This window comes from Pinus tabuliformis, chromosome 6, assembly GCF_031772625.1.
Source record: "Pinus tabuliformis cultivar Carrire ecotype Pingquan chromosome 6, CPIR1, whole genome shotgun sequence".
NCBI classification, from domain to species: Eukaryota; Viridiplantae; Streptophyta; class Pinopsida; order Pinales; family Pinaceae; genus Pinus; species Pinus tabuliformis.
The window spans coordinates 588368326-588383995 of record NC_142292.1 but is presented as its reverse complement, the minus strand read 5'-3'; the positions used below and the strand labels follow the sequence as shown (position 1 = coordinate 588383995).

Genomic DNA, 15670 nt, shown 5'->3' with positions numbered 1-15670 from the left:
AGAATTTGACCTTCCCCAGGGGCTTCATAAGAATATCTGCGACCTGATCATCAGTCCCAATGTGATGGAGCCTTATTTCTCCCCATTGTACCATATCCTGGATAAAGTGGTAACTGATATTATATGTTTGGAGGGGTCATGAAACACGAGATTCTCAGAAAGACAGATCCCACTTTGGTTGTCATAGTAGATCACGGTGGTATCCAGAACATGCCCAAACAACTCACTAAAGAGGTTTCTCAACTAAACAGCTTCACAGGAGGCATATTAGCAACAATATATTCAGCCTCAACGATGGTCAAAGAAACCGATTTCTGCTTCCTTCTCATGCAGGATATCGAAGCAGAACCTAATGAGAAGCAACATCTTGATGTGCTCTTACGGTCCACCACACTGCCAGCCCAGTCAACATTAGAATAACCATGGAGCCTCAAATTCCTGAAAGTGTATCTCAGTCCATATGTGATTTTGCCCCAGAGATTTCTCAAGAGATTCTTGGCAGCAATCCAATGTATGTGATGAGGCTCGACCATAAATCGACTCAATGTATTCACTACAAAGAATATGTCCGGACAAGAGTTCACCAAGAACATTAGGGCACCCACCAGTTGACAATACTCAAAAGGATTTCCCAAATTGGACCGAAAAGCACTTTCGCATAATTTCTTGAAGTTAAGTTCTATCAAAGTCGTCACCAACTTGCAATTCACCATCCCAAATCTTTCAAGTAGCTTCACAACGTATTTTCTTTGGGAAAGGAAAATCTTACCTAGCTTTTGCCAGACCTCTAATCCTAGGAAGTAGTGCATCAATCCTAGGTCCTTCATATTGAATTCAGAAGCCAACTCCCACTTGCATTGATAAATAACAGGGTCTACACCTATCAGAAAGAGATTGTCCACATAAATTACCAAGATGAGAGATCTATCATTTTCAACCTTAAAGTAAAGGTTTAGATTAGCTTCACTTCTTGTAAAACCCAACTTCATCAGATAGTTGTCGATCCTCTCATACCAAGCTCGGGGAGCTTGCTTCAACCCATAGAGGGCTTTGTTCAACCTGCATACATGTGTCTTCCGATCTTGAACTTTGAACCCCTCGGGTTGTTCAATATAGACTTCCTCCTTAAGTGAACCATGCAAGAAGGCAGTCTTGACATCCATTTGATGTAAATTCCATCCTTGAGAGGCAGCAAGGGAAATGATCGAACAGATGGTGATATATCGGGCAACTAGTGCAAATATCTCATCATAGTCCACACCTTCCTTTTGAGAGAAGCCTCGAGCAACAAACCTGGCCTTGAACTTTTTAGCACTTCCATCAGCTCCATGCTTGATCTTGTAGAGCCATTTCAAGGTGACAACAAATTTATCCTTGGGTCTAGGGACCACATCCCAGACATCATTCTTCATAATTGACTCATATTCTTCGTTCACAGCATCCTTGCAAACTTGGTGCTTCACATCTTCTTCGAATGTGCAAGGCTCACTTTAAACAATGGTGCTCATGGCAGCTAAGTACCCTTGGTAGCTATTCGGCTTCTTACTTTTAGGAAATACCCCCCTTGGTGCAATATGTCTCCCAACATCTTCGAGAGTGTCCCTAAGCCATGAGGGTCTCCTTTTTTAAGAAGAGGGCTCGTGGGGAAGTGGATCAATGGGATCCATCGGTTCTTCAACATCGGGCATAGACTCATCCTGCGGTTCTCCCTACTTTCCTATATCTGCTTCATTGTCCTTCCTTGGAATAGGAAGGTTCCTAATCTTCCCAAGGGAAACATCTTCATCGAAGGTGACATCATGACTTATCTCCACTTCTCTTTGACCAGGAACATAGATTCCATATGCCTTTGAAGTTTCATTGTAGCCTACAAATGTTCCCTTCTTCCCAAATGCATCTAATTTGCTTCTCTTTTCTTTCGGCATATGAAAATACACAGGGCTACCAAAAATTCTAAAGTGAGAAACATCTGGTTTCTTACCAGCAAAAACTTCTTTGGGAGTTTTGGAGTCCAATGCTTAATGAGGGCATCTATTTTGAACATACATGACAGTGTTAGCAACTTCTCCCCATAGAAACTTCGGAAGGCCTTGATCATGAAGCATGGCACGAGTGATTTCTATAATAGAACGATTCTTCCTTTCAACAAAACCATTTTTCTTAGTAGTACATGTTGTAGTAGTCTCCCTCTTAATGTCTGCTTCTCTACAATAGTCATTGAACTCATTTAATTCATATTAGGTTCCATTATCGGTCTTCAATATTTTGATCTTCTTCCCTGTTTGATTTTCAACCAAGGCTTTGAAAGAGTGGAACCATGTGAACACTTCGTCCTTCTTCTTCAAAAAATAAATCCAAGTTTTGCAAGAGAAGTCGTCCAAGAAAATAACATAATATAAATATCCTCCCAAAGATGTCACGGGCAACATACCAGATAAATCATAATGAACCAATTGCAAAATGTTGGTAGTCTTGCTATCACTTGAGGGGAATGGTCCCCTTGTATGTTTTCCTTTGGCATATCCCTGACAAACACCCTCATGTTCTACTTTAAATTCGGGCATACTTGTCACCATCTTCCTTGCATCGGGTAGGGCTTTATAATGAAGACGAGCAAACCTCTGGTGCCATAATTCGGATTGAAGAGATGTGTTGCAAGACATAGCTCCCAATGGACTTCCTCCAACTTGATATATGTTATCAACCCTGAATCCAAGAGTAAATTATTCTTTGAAATTTCTTTTCCAAACACATACCTTTCCATCTATGAATGCCACCTTGAATCCTTTTTCCTCCATCGCCAAGATAGATACCAGGTTCTTCTTTATATCGGGTACATATAGTACTTCTTGTAGATGAATGATGTTACCTTGATTCAATTGAAGAGTAACATTCCTAACTCCTTTCACGGGATAGTTGGCATCGTCTCTAAGAATGATTTCCAAATTTGTATCCTTTTCTATCATATTTGAAAGAGCTTCCTTATACCCAGTGAAGTGCCTTGAGGCACCACTATCAATCAACCAATTTCCCAAGGTATTCGGAGGAGAGGTAGTAGAGAGGGCATATATAAGATAAACTTCTTTGTGTTTATTATCTGCAACATTAGATTCATCATACATGGAGTTTCTTGATCTTTTGGGAGGTCGATCATTTCCATGTTGAGTAGCGGGAGCATTCCTTTTTCCTTTCTTGTTGAACTTGCCATTTCTTTGATTATTGTTGCCCCTGAAATTGTTGCGGTTCTTGTTGTCATCATTCCGAGATGTATCCATTTTATTAGGACACTCCCTAGTATGGTGGACAAATATGTTACAAATGAAGCATGTACCCTTTCTTCCATCTTTGAATCTCGGTCTTCCTTGACATTGCTTCTTTGAGCCTGCATTGTTCCTCTTTTTAGCATGAGCGGAGAATGCAATAGGATCATTCCTATTTGAAGGCATGTCTCTCTCTATCATCCTTGTTTCTTCTTGAGTACATCTAGTCAACAATTCATCAAAACCCGGAATCCAGTCATTGTTGAGGATAGTAGTGTTGAATGCATCCCATTCACGAGGGAGACCTCCAAGGGCAATGAGAGTGAGGTCCATATTAGCAATAACTTCTCCAATTGATAGAAGATCATTTTTTATTTCGACAATCCTCATGACGTAGGATTGGATATCTTCTCCTCTTCCCTTCTTTATGTCCTTCAACTTGTTCTTGCGAAAGAGGATTTGGTTTGCATTGTTAGCTTTGAACATGCTAACCAACTTTTCATACATCTCCTTAGATGTGTCCAAATCAGAGATGTAAGCAACTAAATGCTTATGAATAGAATCCCAAATGATCTTCTTAGCTTTGATTTCACCTTCCTTGTACTTTGTCTTAGCGATATTCAGTGCATTTAAGGGAGGTTCAGTAATCTTTCCCTGCACATAGTCCATAACATCATGCTCTTCCAAAGTCAAATCAAGAGACATCTTCCATGCATGATAATCAAACTTATCATGGAGCTTGTCATCAGGTTTGAAGTAAGATGAGGAGGCCATTGAATCTTGTCCTTGTCCAACAAATCTTAGTGATTTCTCTTCTCACTCTTGTTGGGGCTTTGCCTTCACCTCAACTTTGATACCATGTTAATTTTAGATAACAATGGTATGTTCTATGCTTTAGAGCAATTTACTTCAATTTATCTTATAAGCCCAAAATCAATTTCCAAATTAGCAATCACATTAACATTGATAGTAAATGCAGATAGAACATAAACAATAAGCATAAGACAAGCTAAGACAAGAGGACACAATATTTGGCAAATGCCAGGGAAAAACCCCAATGTGGGGAAAACCCTTTGATCATATCTTCTTATTATTCTTCAAAAGTTTAATAGAGAGAGAGAGTACAATATACAAAATTTACTTGCCCAAACACTTTCAAAATTGTCCAGTCAAACTGCAGTCAATAGGATGCCCTAACCAGAAAGTCAATGTTGGTCAAACTAGCAGAAATTCTCCTCCAATTCAGCTCAGCCAAACCTAGTCAACTCGGCCTCCAATGATAGTCCAAATCAGGCCAAAACAATATGGAAATTCTCAATCAAAGATGGTCAACGCAGGTTAATGCTGTGGTCAGACTTGTTACAATCAATGCTGGTCAAACAACCCAGAAAATCTTGGTTTCTGTGCCAAAATATGCGGCTTGCCCAAACAGAGATATTCCCACAAAAAGCACAGTCAAACGAAGTCAAACACTGCCTGGTCAACACTGGTCAAAGCTGGCTGCAACTTGGTCAACGCAAAAATCATAAATCTCAGTCAAACCTTCACACGTGTGGAGAAGAATAGGTTGCCCTGTAATTTGTACGACCCAATCAAATGAAGAGAGAGAAATATGTGTGAGTAATGAGTGACCAAATGAGGAAAACGACTCCTCTATATATACACAATGTTAATGGTGAAGAGACACGTCTATTGGGCTTCATGAGCCTACATCAGGATTCTAGCCGACCTTGACAATTTGTCCATAGAAGAAATAAATTCATAATTCCATTTCTACTTGTCAGAATGAGATGATCTTTAGATCAAACCTACACCTCTTGGAAAGAGGAATCCAATAAAAATATCATCTCCATCATATGAGTTGTCCAAGGTGGAGTTTGGTCCTAGTTGCCAATTTTAACACTTTGTCTTTTATAGGTCTGTATGCTTTAAAAGCTACATCTTTGGTAGCCAACTTTCCTTTTGAAATCCTCATCTCATATGCTATCAAAGACCCATGTAGTTGATGCCTATTTAGAGCCTCGAAATTGGTTGTCTCTTCTATCGCTGAAACATTAGGGTTAAACTTTGAAGGTAATGACCTCAATGTTTTTTGGACCATTACACTTTCTTTGGTTGTTTCTCCTAAATCCATCATGATATTAACAACTTCATATACTTTTAGAAAAAACTTAGCAATATCTCCATCTTTGTTCATTTTTAACGTCTCAAACTACATTCTATATACTTGTAACTTGGCCATCTTAACTTTGGTATCTCCTTCATGAATATTTTGTAATTTATCCCATATTTCTTTAGATGTTTTGCAATGCATCACCTTAATAAATTTTGATTCACTTAATCCAATAAGAAGTGCATTCATAGCTTTTGCATTGGCTATAAATTCCAGTTTTCATCTTTGTCACTACTCATTTCCTTTGGTTCTTCATACCCTACCACTACAACATCCTAGACTTCTACTATAAGAGACATTAAATATGTCTTCATTCTCACTATCCAAAAGGCATAATTTGTGCCAGTAAACAAAGGGGTTTTATTTGTTGATCATCCTTCCCGACTAGCCATTCTAATGATTTAGGACCTCCTTCTAGTTGTTAAACTGATGTTGAAGGAACCCGCTTTGATACAAATTGATAAATGCTTGGCAATTACTAGGGGGGTTGAATTGGTAAGTGTAAGGTTCAATGATTTAACTCAATTTAATTTCCTTTTCAGATATCTTCTTATGCAGCTAATGACATATGCATATGTTCAGTTGTTAATTGTTTATTTTGCAGTTATCAGAGAGAGACATGTGTGTGTATGAGTATTCAAAATTCAAGATAATTCACACAAGTGGGACATTCAACAAGCAACACATGAAGACACCCGATATAAGTGGAAACCCATAAAGGGAGAAAACCACAACTTTTTTGCCCAAAGTGATGTGAAGGCAAGCTCCTACTCCCTTATTAAATTTTTGTAGGCTGCGACCTATAGGGGGTTGTTAACTCAAGGAAGCTCCAACTCCCACAAATTTTTAGCAGGCTACAACCCACAGGAGGCTCCCGTCTCAACATGCTACAACTTGTTTTTAATGAAGCTACAACTTGAAAGGAGATTGCAATCTTCCAATCACAACACAAAATCAAGTTTACTAGTTACCTGATATTAATTTCTGCCCTCATGTATGTTGCTTCTCTTCTTCAATTTTCTTCCTCTTCTGCTACTTTTTCTCTTTTTTCTCCTCACCATAATGCTACTCATGAATACTCTCATACAAGCTTCTCAACTCACAAAAAACTTAATTCTCATTCAACAAAACATTTTTTATAAGTATAGCTTATTGACTATTTGTATTCTATGTAGAAATCAAAAGGAGGAGATGTCTCTTGGTCTTATAAGGCTATTCACATTGTGCCTCTTCATTTCCAAATCTGAATTTCAGCTAAAGAACTTTTTTCATATAAAGAAGAGTTGAAATAATATAGATCAACAACAATGATTGCAAAAGACAGAGCTTGAAAACATTTCAGATTTGCATTAGCTACATTTTTAGTTATATTTCAGATTTGTATCAACCACATGAACCACATGTCAATGCCTTTGAGGATTCTTCTGTAATATATTTAGCACCAACAACATGAAGATTCATGAGTTTCATGACTTGTAATATACTACAATGATGTGCAAGTGATTTTGTTTAATAAAAGCGTCCATTTTCCAACTTATGTCTCAAAATCTCATGTGCCATTTTAATTGTAAGCCATACATCAAGATAACCAATAGCATAGTTAACCACTCACATTCAACAATGATAAGCCTCTGCACTTCACATCACTTATCAACCTTTGCACTTTGAAATAGTGTAACAATCAACAATAACATTCTAACAATCCACAATAATAGTTTAGCTAACAACAACAACATCTAATAATCAACCTTAATTTCAAATAATCAATCAACACAATCAGATTAATAACATGATCATTTTGACATTAATACCAACATTACCAACACAAACCCCAACCAAGTGACGTTAACACTACGCAGATACACAATATGAGCGTTTTCACCGTCCCTGTACTATTATTTTCTCCTTCTCATAGAGAGGTCAATAAAATAGAGTTTCCGCCCCAAAGCTTGTTACTTCAACCTCCACATTAACATCACTTTATTTCAACAATCTCCATTTAAAAATTTAGTCCATCTATTTTGATTAATGTTTCTATATCTATATAGCTATTTATCTATAAATAAGGACCATCTCCTCCCCATGGTCATTGATAGTTCTAAGCGAAACTGTGTTATTTTGAATTCGAGGACGGCGCTGTGAGGGCCATCTAAGGGCAATAGTGGCCAGGGTTTGGGCTTTGAGGTTTGAGAACGGTCATGTGTCCTAGCCCCCGCTGCCCGCCTATCACAAAAATTCAAACTGCGATGTTTTGCCGCCCAATCCAGTAGATGTGTACTTCGATTCATTATTTAATGAACTTATTCCAGAATATTCAAAATTTTGGATGCTCTGTGCTGCTCTCAAGTCGCAACATTCATCGCCCAATCCAATATCTGTGATTCAATTCACCACCTGCCCACCAGCGATTTTACATTCTCAGAAATACCCACATCCTTTACGGTTCTTCTTCTCAGTTTTATTCACCAGATCTGATGTTCAAATTCTAATAATGTTATCAAAGCATGGGATATCAAAGAAGCAGACAAACCTCTACCCCTGCCGCAGTCGAAATCACCACTCCATGCCATGAAAATCCCCACGGCTCAACTAAAAGAGCTCGAAGGCGTGGTGGTATCGAGGATAAAGAGAATGCCGCTATACCGATGGTCACGCGTGGTTCGCAGAGCAGGAATCCCCCAAATGACGGAAACAACCGGCTAGCTTTGACTGAGAATGGCTGTTCTCATTCGAAATCCAGGAAGATAAAAGAGAAGAGGGCCAAGGGAACGAGTTCGATTCCCAGGGATAATAACAGAAAACGGACATGTGTGGAGAGCAAAAACGATGTCCTTGAAGATGTTGCTCACAATTCTGCGCAGGAAAAGTCAGAGGGTTTGCAGGGGGGTAATGGTGTTCCAGCCGGTGGAGACACGGGATTTGCAAATGCGCCTACAGCTCATTCAAGTGATGAAGCTAACGGTAGGCTGAATGCGGGTTTGGATGGGGAAAGTGCAGAACGTTTACTGAAAGATGATTCGGATGTAGGTATTAGAGGCGAGACGTCATTGCCAAATGCGCTTGCTATTATTTCGAATGGCGTAGACGATCGCAAACCCACCAATGATTTGCTCATGGAAATCACCGGTCTGGAAGATCTGTTGGAGGAACGGTCCGTCGCCGGTCCTTTGTCTAAGGTAACGCTGCTCTGCACTTGATTTCCAACATAAAGATCCAGTGCATCTCTGGGTCAGAAAACATGATATTATTGGTTTAAAAACACGAAAACCCAACCTATCTTTTGGTCAGTTTACATAGAACATTTCATCTGTTCGCAGAACATTGAAATTGTACGACTGATATAATCAAACTGTTTCTTCTTTTCTGAAAAATAATGACAATATATAGATCTAGAGAATCGTTCTAGTTGGGAAACAAATTGATCTTGCGCATCAATATAGTTAGGATTCGTAATCAACCCTTTTTCTTGATAAATTAGTAGCCAATATGTCAACATATGGCAGACTCCGCGATGGTTATGGGTTCGCTCAATTTTTACTACATAAATGACAATATACTAAAGTAACAGATCTATACTAACTCTGTTATCATCAGAGGTGAGCTAGGTTGGTGAAAGCGGGGAGCCACTGTTGTCTCCACCAGGATTTGAATCCGTGAAGAAGTTCCAGGGTTGTCCCGTGCAGGTCAGCGTGCCCTTGCAAGGACGGTTGTTGAGCAGGGGAAACTGTCATAGCCATTAAGTTGGGTTGGCTTTTTACACCACTATAAAAAGTGTGTGGAGGTGCATGCCTCTTGATAGGTAGTTAGTGCTTGGCACACACTTAAAGAAGCTTATTCAAGTTTCCTGTACTAACTGCCCTAATCGATAGAGGGACATAATTGCAGGAAATGAGAGTGTGTAAGAAAGTAAATCACTCAGAAGTGTGTAAGGACAGATGGCAGTAAACTGAATAACACTCTAATCACATAAGAAAAACCTTGGAAATGTGGTAAACACAGGACAGATATAAGCAGTGCTGAAAGCTTACAAAGACAAACTGTAGTCTTTTATAATGACTGTCACCCATGCTCAGAAAGGGAACATGAACACTTATATTATATTTACAAATGTTGGTGGCTCAAAGCACAATAAACTGCATTATTTTACATTTCTGAAAGACTGTGCTAGCCAGCATAAGGCCTAAATAGTAAAATGCAGGATCCACAGTCCAAACAGGTCTATCTTTAGTCAAATATAACTTCTGATGGGATCCACGGCTCCTGACAAGCAGCATATCAGAACTGTGCACAACTGTTGAGAAATGTAGCTCGAGCATGAACTTCTTGCACAGGTTTCAGTGTGAATGTGCAGGATGTGGTTCGAAACAGTTAGTTAGTGGCCACCGTGGAGTCACTAATTTCATTTTGTAATTTCACTTGGAAATGGTGAAAGTCTAATTCTTTGAAGTTGACTTAGTCTAGGGATCAAAATGAAATGTTCTACAACATTAGAACATTAGTGACTTAGATTATGACTTATCTTAGCTGTCCATCTCATTGAGATAGGTAGTGGCTAGGGTTGAGAAAATTAGTTTTTCTCTCAAAGCATGAAAAGGACAAGATAGGAGAGGTCGACCACATGGGAAGAGAGCAACAGAGTTGGAAGAAGGAAAAGTGCATCGGGAAGAAAAGGAGCAAATTTGCTAAAGAGACTAGCGAGATACCAATAAAGCCTTATAGACCATACCACTATAGTAGGTGTCCTTTCTTTATGCACATGCCATACACCTTTGTTGGAGCATGCTTCAATCTTGAGAGGAGAGGAAGAATGATATGTTGTTCATAATGGACAGGAAAGGGTAGGATGTATTGTTGTAGCTTGTCCTTTTCTTACACAAGTTGAACAGTTTTGTTTGAGGTGATTTGATTGATTGGATGTTGATAAAAGTAGGCTGCAAAGGTCGCCTTGTAAGCTTTGATCAAAGGAATCGAAAATGAGTTGATGGAGAAATTCCTATGTATATAACATTGTTGGTAAAATTGCTGGTTTTTTGGTGATGTGTTGAAAAATCATGATTTTTTTTGGCCCTTGCAATTTTTTTCTTCAACAATCTTCTCGATTTTCCCCCAAAATTTCTTGCTTTTTGCTGATATTTCCTGATTTTGGAAAATGAATATATTTTGTATTTTTTAATGTTTGTCGTCGTTTGTCAATCATTTCATTGATGTTGCTAAGAAGATGTTTTTTGGACCCTCGCCGATTTTTTGCCTATGTTGATTTTTTAAACACTAGTATGCATGTGTTTTGTTTTATTGCTTTCATTGTTCATTTTTCAACTATTGTGTGTTTGGTGCAATGTTCTTTTTTTTGCATTAAATAATTTATGTTTTGAGTTAGTTAATGGGTGAATGTTAGGACAACAATCAACAAGGGTTAGGTATAATAATTATTTCTTTAATTGAGATTCTTAAGGGTTTGCATTAGTAAAGTAATTGTTGGAGAATGACTAATACTTGGAGAGTTTCAATATTTTTTTTTTGTTCTTTAGGACTAATTTTCAGATATAAGAGTTTGTGTATTAGATGTCATAGATGGTGTCAATGAGCTTCAGATTCAACGATGGATTAGATGGTGCCTCAAATTTCTTGTTTTGGAAAGTTTGGGATACACTCTTATTGGAAGAGAATGATCCTTGGATATTGTCAAGGATGTTCTGTTTTCGCTTATAGATATGTAGTGGTTGATAGCTCACAAGAAGAAGGAAGTGAAGGCCAAGTGGATGACAAAGGATGTAGTTGAGGACCACTTGATTTCTCACTTATCTGAGAAGAAGACAACAAAGGAAATGTTTGATGCTCTAGTTAGCCTCTACTAGAGTGAGAACATAAATAGGAAGACAGTAATGATAAGCAAACTTAGATCCATAGAGATGATTGGATTAGATTCAGTCACTAAATACCTTATGAAGGTGATTCAAATTTGTGATCAATGTATAATAGTTGGGAATGCAATTGCGAATGTCGAGCTTCTGAACATGGGATTGAATAGATTCTTAGTTAACTAATTGTTAAAGGTATTTGTGCCTGTGAGGACCATTCTAACTTTGTAAGGCTATGAGATGACTATATCTAGGAGGAGACTTGGATGGCGTCAAACTATCAAGAAGGGTTGTGATGAGAACCTACTCGTGTTTGGTTCAACAAATAAGGATAAAAGTAAAAGACTTAGCAAGGGTACAAAAAAATAGGGAGGAGCTAATGTTAAGAGTTAGGAAATAAGGACTTGAGTAAATTCAAGTGTTTCAGTTGTCATATGCACGATACAGAAAGTAGATAAGGAAAGCATCAAACAACATAGTTGTCATGACTAGAATTGTTGGCTCAAAAGAGTCATTAGGGGGAAGACCTTGGGTTCGGGCATAAAAGGCCAACAATAGTCCATTGTAGTCTAGGACAACACCGACATTTTCACCTTACCCCAAGGGGCAAGGAGTCTCACCCGGGTCGTGCCGTGACCAAAAGGGAGAAGGGTTCAACATGGAGTCAAGAAAGTATTAATCGAGTTGCATTCGATCACATGTACGAAAACATTACATATAACACAGAGATAACAACATACTCGTGATAACCTAAGAACTACCGATTACATGCAATTGAAAGACATTCAAAAATTTTAAGATTTATCATACACAGGGCTCAGATACATCACAAGTCACAACCGATCTTAGTTGTTATTATATTAATCTTAACAACAAACATTACAATATGACTCTGGCTTTTGCCGCAAACAACTACAGGAAATACTCGACTCAGTTCCACAGGTTTGGTTCAACTTCAAGGACCAAGTCTTCCAGGCTCCTGCAACCTTCCCTCTGTCTGTCGCAACTGGGGATCCTTTCACTTGCTCTCATAGCTTTGCGGCTCCTCTCCTTAAATTTGCTAAATCCAACCCCCCTTCTTTTCTGGTCTTTTCCTTTTATATCCTTCTTTGTTACCTAGACTTCCAGTTCCTGCTCGATTGTTCTTCCCCTTAGCTGCTTCTGTACCTTCTCGTCCCTGTTGCCTTTGCCTTCCGCTGCCACCTTGCCGCAACTCTTGCGCAACTGCTTGTTCCGCCAACCAACCGTTGTTGCCACTTGTTTCCTTCTCGTCCTTTGGTCAACCAAAATTGGTCAAAACCTTTTCAAAATTAAATGAAGGCCCCAACAGGCCCCGACCACAATTCCTTGACTCGTCCCCGAGTCAAGTCATTTCAACCTCTATCGGTCTTGTTGGTCCTGTGGGTGGTGGCTGCGCTATTACCTGTGCTAGTTCTGCTGTCTGCTGTACTAGTACTTCTTCTGCCTTGATCATTGCTTGCGGAGTGGCATCTGTTTCTGTTGCACCTTCTCGCTCTTGAGGTTCCCTCGTTCCAAACGAAGGCTCCAACTCTGGGACAGAGGTTATGGTCCGCTGCCTGAACATTATATAATTTTGAATAGCTGTCCCACTGTCTGAGTATTGCATCGATGGACTGAGTAAACACTTTGGCCGAGTGCGACGTTAGTTTGGTTGGCTGCTGGCTTTGCAGGTCGTTCCATTGCTGCTCACTGGAGTCACACACCTCGTTCAGAAGCAACACCTGCATCTGAATTGGTGGCTGCAGGTCCCTGATTATCTTTTTCGTCTTCGTGGATGACTCCTCAATACTATCAACTTGAGCCTGAAGGGTGTCAATTTGATCGTTGATTTGTTGCAGCTGGGCGAGGTCTGTACAGTCTTTCGTGCTGGCAAACAGGGTCTGTATTTGCTCTCTGAGTGGGTAAACCAAGTGGTTCTTCAATGCCAGACTGCTAGACCAGTCATGGACCTTGTTCATCAGGGCATATCCGTTGACGAGGGCATCAACTAAAGCTTGTTTCTTTGCTTCTAGTTCCATGATCTTTCCCTCGACCGTCCTCGCGTAAATTGCCATTGGATCCGGTAGTGCAGATCTCACTGTTTCCAATTTCCTTTTCATCTCGGCATTGGTAGTTGCCAGGCGCGAGTATGCCGCCTGGATGTGGTCGTAGCAGCTGACTAGCGTGCAGGTAGCCATGTCTGTCGGTGCTTCGGTATCGGCCTCGATGATGGTTGACCATAGTGATCTGAACCGTTGTGTGACTTGGTCAACCTGGGCTTGCAATCTCGCGTTTGCTTGCTGCAGGTGATCACGCTCTTTTGTCACCGCCTGCAACTGCTTTGTTTGTTGTTCATGTTCCTTGGCCAAGTCCTCATGGATCCTTTCGACCCTGTGTGCTGCCTGCTGGATAAATGAAAACAATTGTGCTGATGACCAGTGTTGGAGCGTATCGGCTTGCATTGTGCTAGGTTCTGGGAACTATTGTTGTAGGGGTAGGCTGTTGGCGATGGATTTGTCGGAATGGGAGGCGGGCAAATGGGCTTGCTATGACGGTGGGGTGAACTGTGGAGTGGGTGGAATGATGCTGGGGTTCGGGCGGACTGTGAGCCTTATAGGGAAAGGTGGCAAGTACGGCTCAACCCTTTCCTCCTGCAGATTGGCATCTAGTTTTCCCCCTTTTGGTGGGTCCAACCCAAGCATTGGTGATGTAAGTTTTGTTGGTTGCGTCTCAGTGGTAGGAGTGGTGCCCTCTGTCCACTCGACTGACTGAACTTCTGCTTCCGCAGTTGTCCTTCGTTGGCCAGGCTGAAGGGTCTCGGATAAGGTCGCGGAGGTTGAGGCAATGTGCGGGAATGACTCCTGCGATTGATGTAATGTAGTGGAGGTGGTGGTGGGGATCTCTTTAATTACGGTGGTTGCGGGGATTGATTGCTCGACCTCCACAGTAAGGTCAACGATTGAAGTTGGTGAATAACTTTCGATTTTTTGACAGTCGGGGTGTGGACGACTCGCTTTTTCTTGGGCTTGGGGACCGTGGCTGGGAGGGAGCTTGAGCTACTCTTGTTGGGAGCTTCATGGCCAACAATGTCGTTACGATAGGAGAAAACATGGTGGAGCCCTGAAATTGGGTAGGGTAATTGCTCTCACTTGACTCGAAGCTAGCAATTGTCTGTCTGAGTTCGAACATCTTTTCCTCCATCTGGAGCACCATTGGCTGGATTTCCTCCTCGGCTGGCCGCTTCCTACTACTCTCCGCCCCATCTTCCCCTTGCCCTTGCAGAGTCAACGCTCCAAAGAGTTACTTGTGTTGCCTTTTGTTATCTCACATGCCACTCTCGGCCATGATCCCACTTCTCTGTGTAGCACTTCCGTTGTTAGGACAAACCTTTGCGGTCTCATCTTAAACGTGTCTAGGTGGACACACCTTGGTCTCAGGTAAGTATGCGTGTGGGAGGCACCAAACCAGAGTTCTTCTGAGAATTCGTCCAACAGAGCCTTGGGTATCCTCTTTGTTGACCTTATGGTGGCCAACATCTGCTCGTACCAGTCTTTGAAGGCTATTTCTTTGATCTCTTTCGTGTTGGGGTCTCCTGATGCCTTCCATGGATCATACCGGAGTGCAATTGGTTGGCCTTCGATGATGGGTGCCATTTCCCTCTCCTCGGTGGCCTCCATTTCCACATCGCTAGCGACATCAAAAGATATTCGAACATGAACCCAACACCCCTTCTGTAAACGTCTTCACATACTTCAAATAACTCATTGAGAATGAAGGCTGGCCAGTTGAGCACCTCTCCTCCTATCAAACCTAATATCATCCTTGTTAATCATATCTAGCTTCGCTCCTCTCCTGCTCGCTCAGTCCCATATCTGGCATAAATATTGTCTTCATTCTGCTTCTTGCCCTACTTAGTCCCTGTCTGGAATGCTGTGTTAACTGCATTCCACCCTTGGCCAGTCCTGTGAGCTGACTGATGTCCTCCACATAGATGGGGTACTCCTTATCCAGCCATAGTGATCCTCCATGCATCTTGCTCACTAACAGCTTGGTACATTGCATCGCGACAAATTGAGTGCTGAACACAAGTAGACTCCTCAAATGGAGTATTGTCGATCTCTGTATTCCCTTAAAGTCTTCCCTGACCCTGGAGGTCTTGGTGCCATCCTCCTTTTGGAATTCCTCTGCATAAACTTCTCTTTTCATTGTTGGGAACTAGAAACAGTATGTGAAGTCGTTGTCTATCAAATTCACCTTGTCATACTTGCCATACAGATTATCAACCGTTTCAATTCGTGCATCCAAGGTGTCTTGTGGGACTGATACTAGTCCTTTTGCCATCTCCTTTCTCTTGTGATAAACTATCTGCACTCAAGGTT

The 15670-nt window shown here is 40.8% G+C and overlaps 1 protein-coding gene across 3 annotated transcripts in view; it reads left to right on the top strand.

Moving 5' to 3' along the window:
• The first annotated feature begins 7478 nt into the window (after positions 1–7478).
• The window catches only part of LOC149259929 (uncharacterized), a 61069-nt gene continuing 52877 nt past the window's right edge, over positions 7479–15670 (top strand). The window contains exon 1 of one of the 3 annotated variants that reach the window (XM_089419393.1): positions 7479–8609. In XM_089419393.1, the coding sequence (XP_089275519.1) occupies positions 7938–8609 (672 nt within the window). In that variant the 5' untranslated portion in view covers positions 7479–7937. The remainder of the gene's footprint in view (positions 8610–15670) is intronic. The other 2 variants (XM_089419380.1, XM_089419389.1) reach the window with 2 other exon arrangements.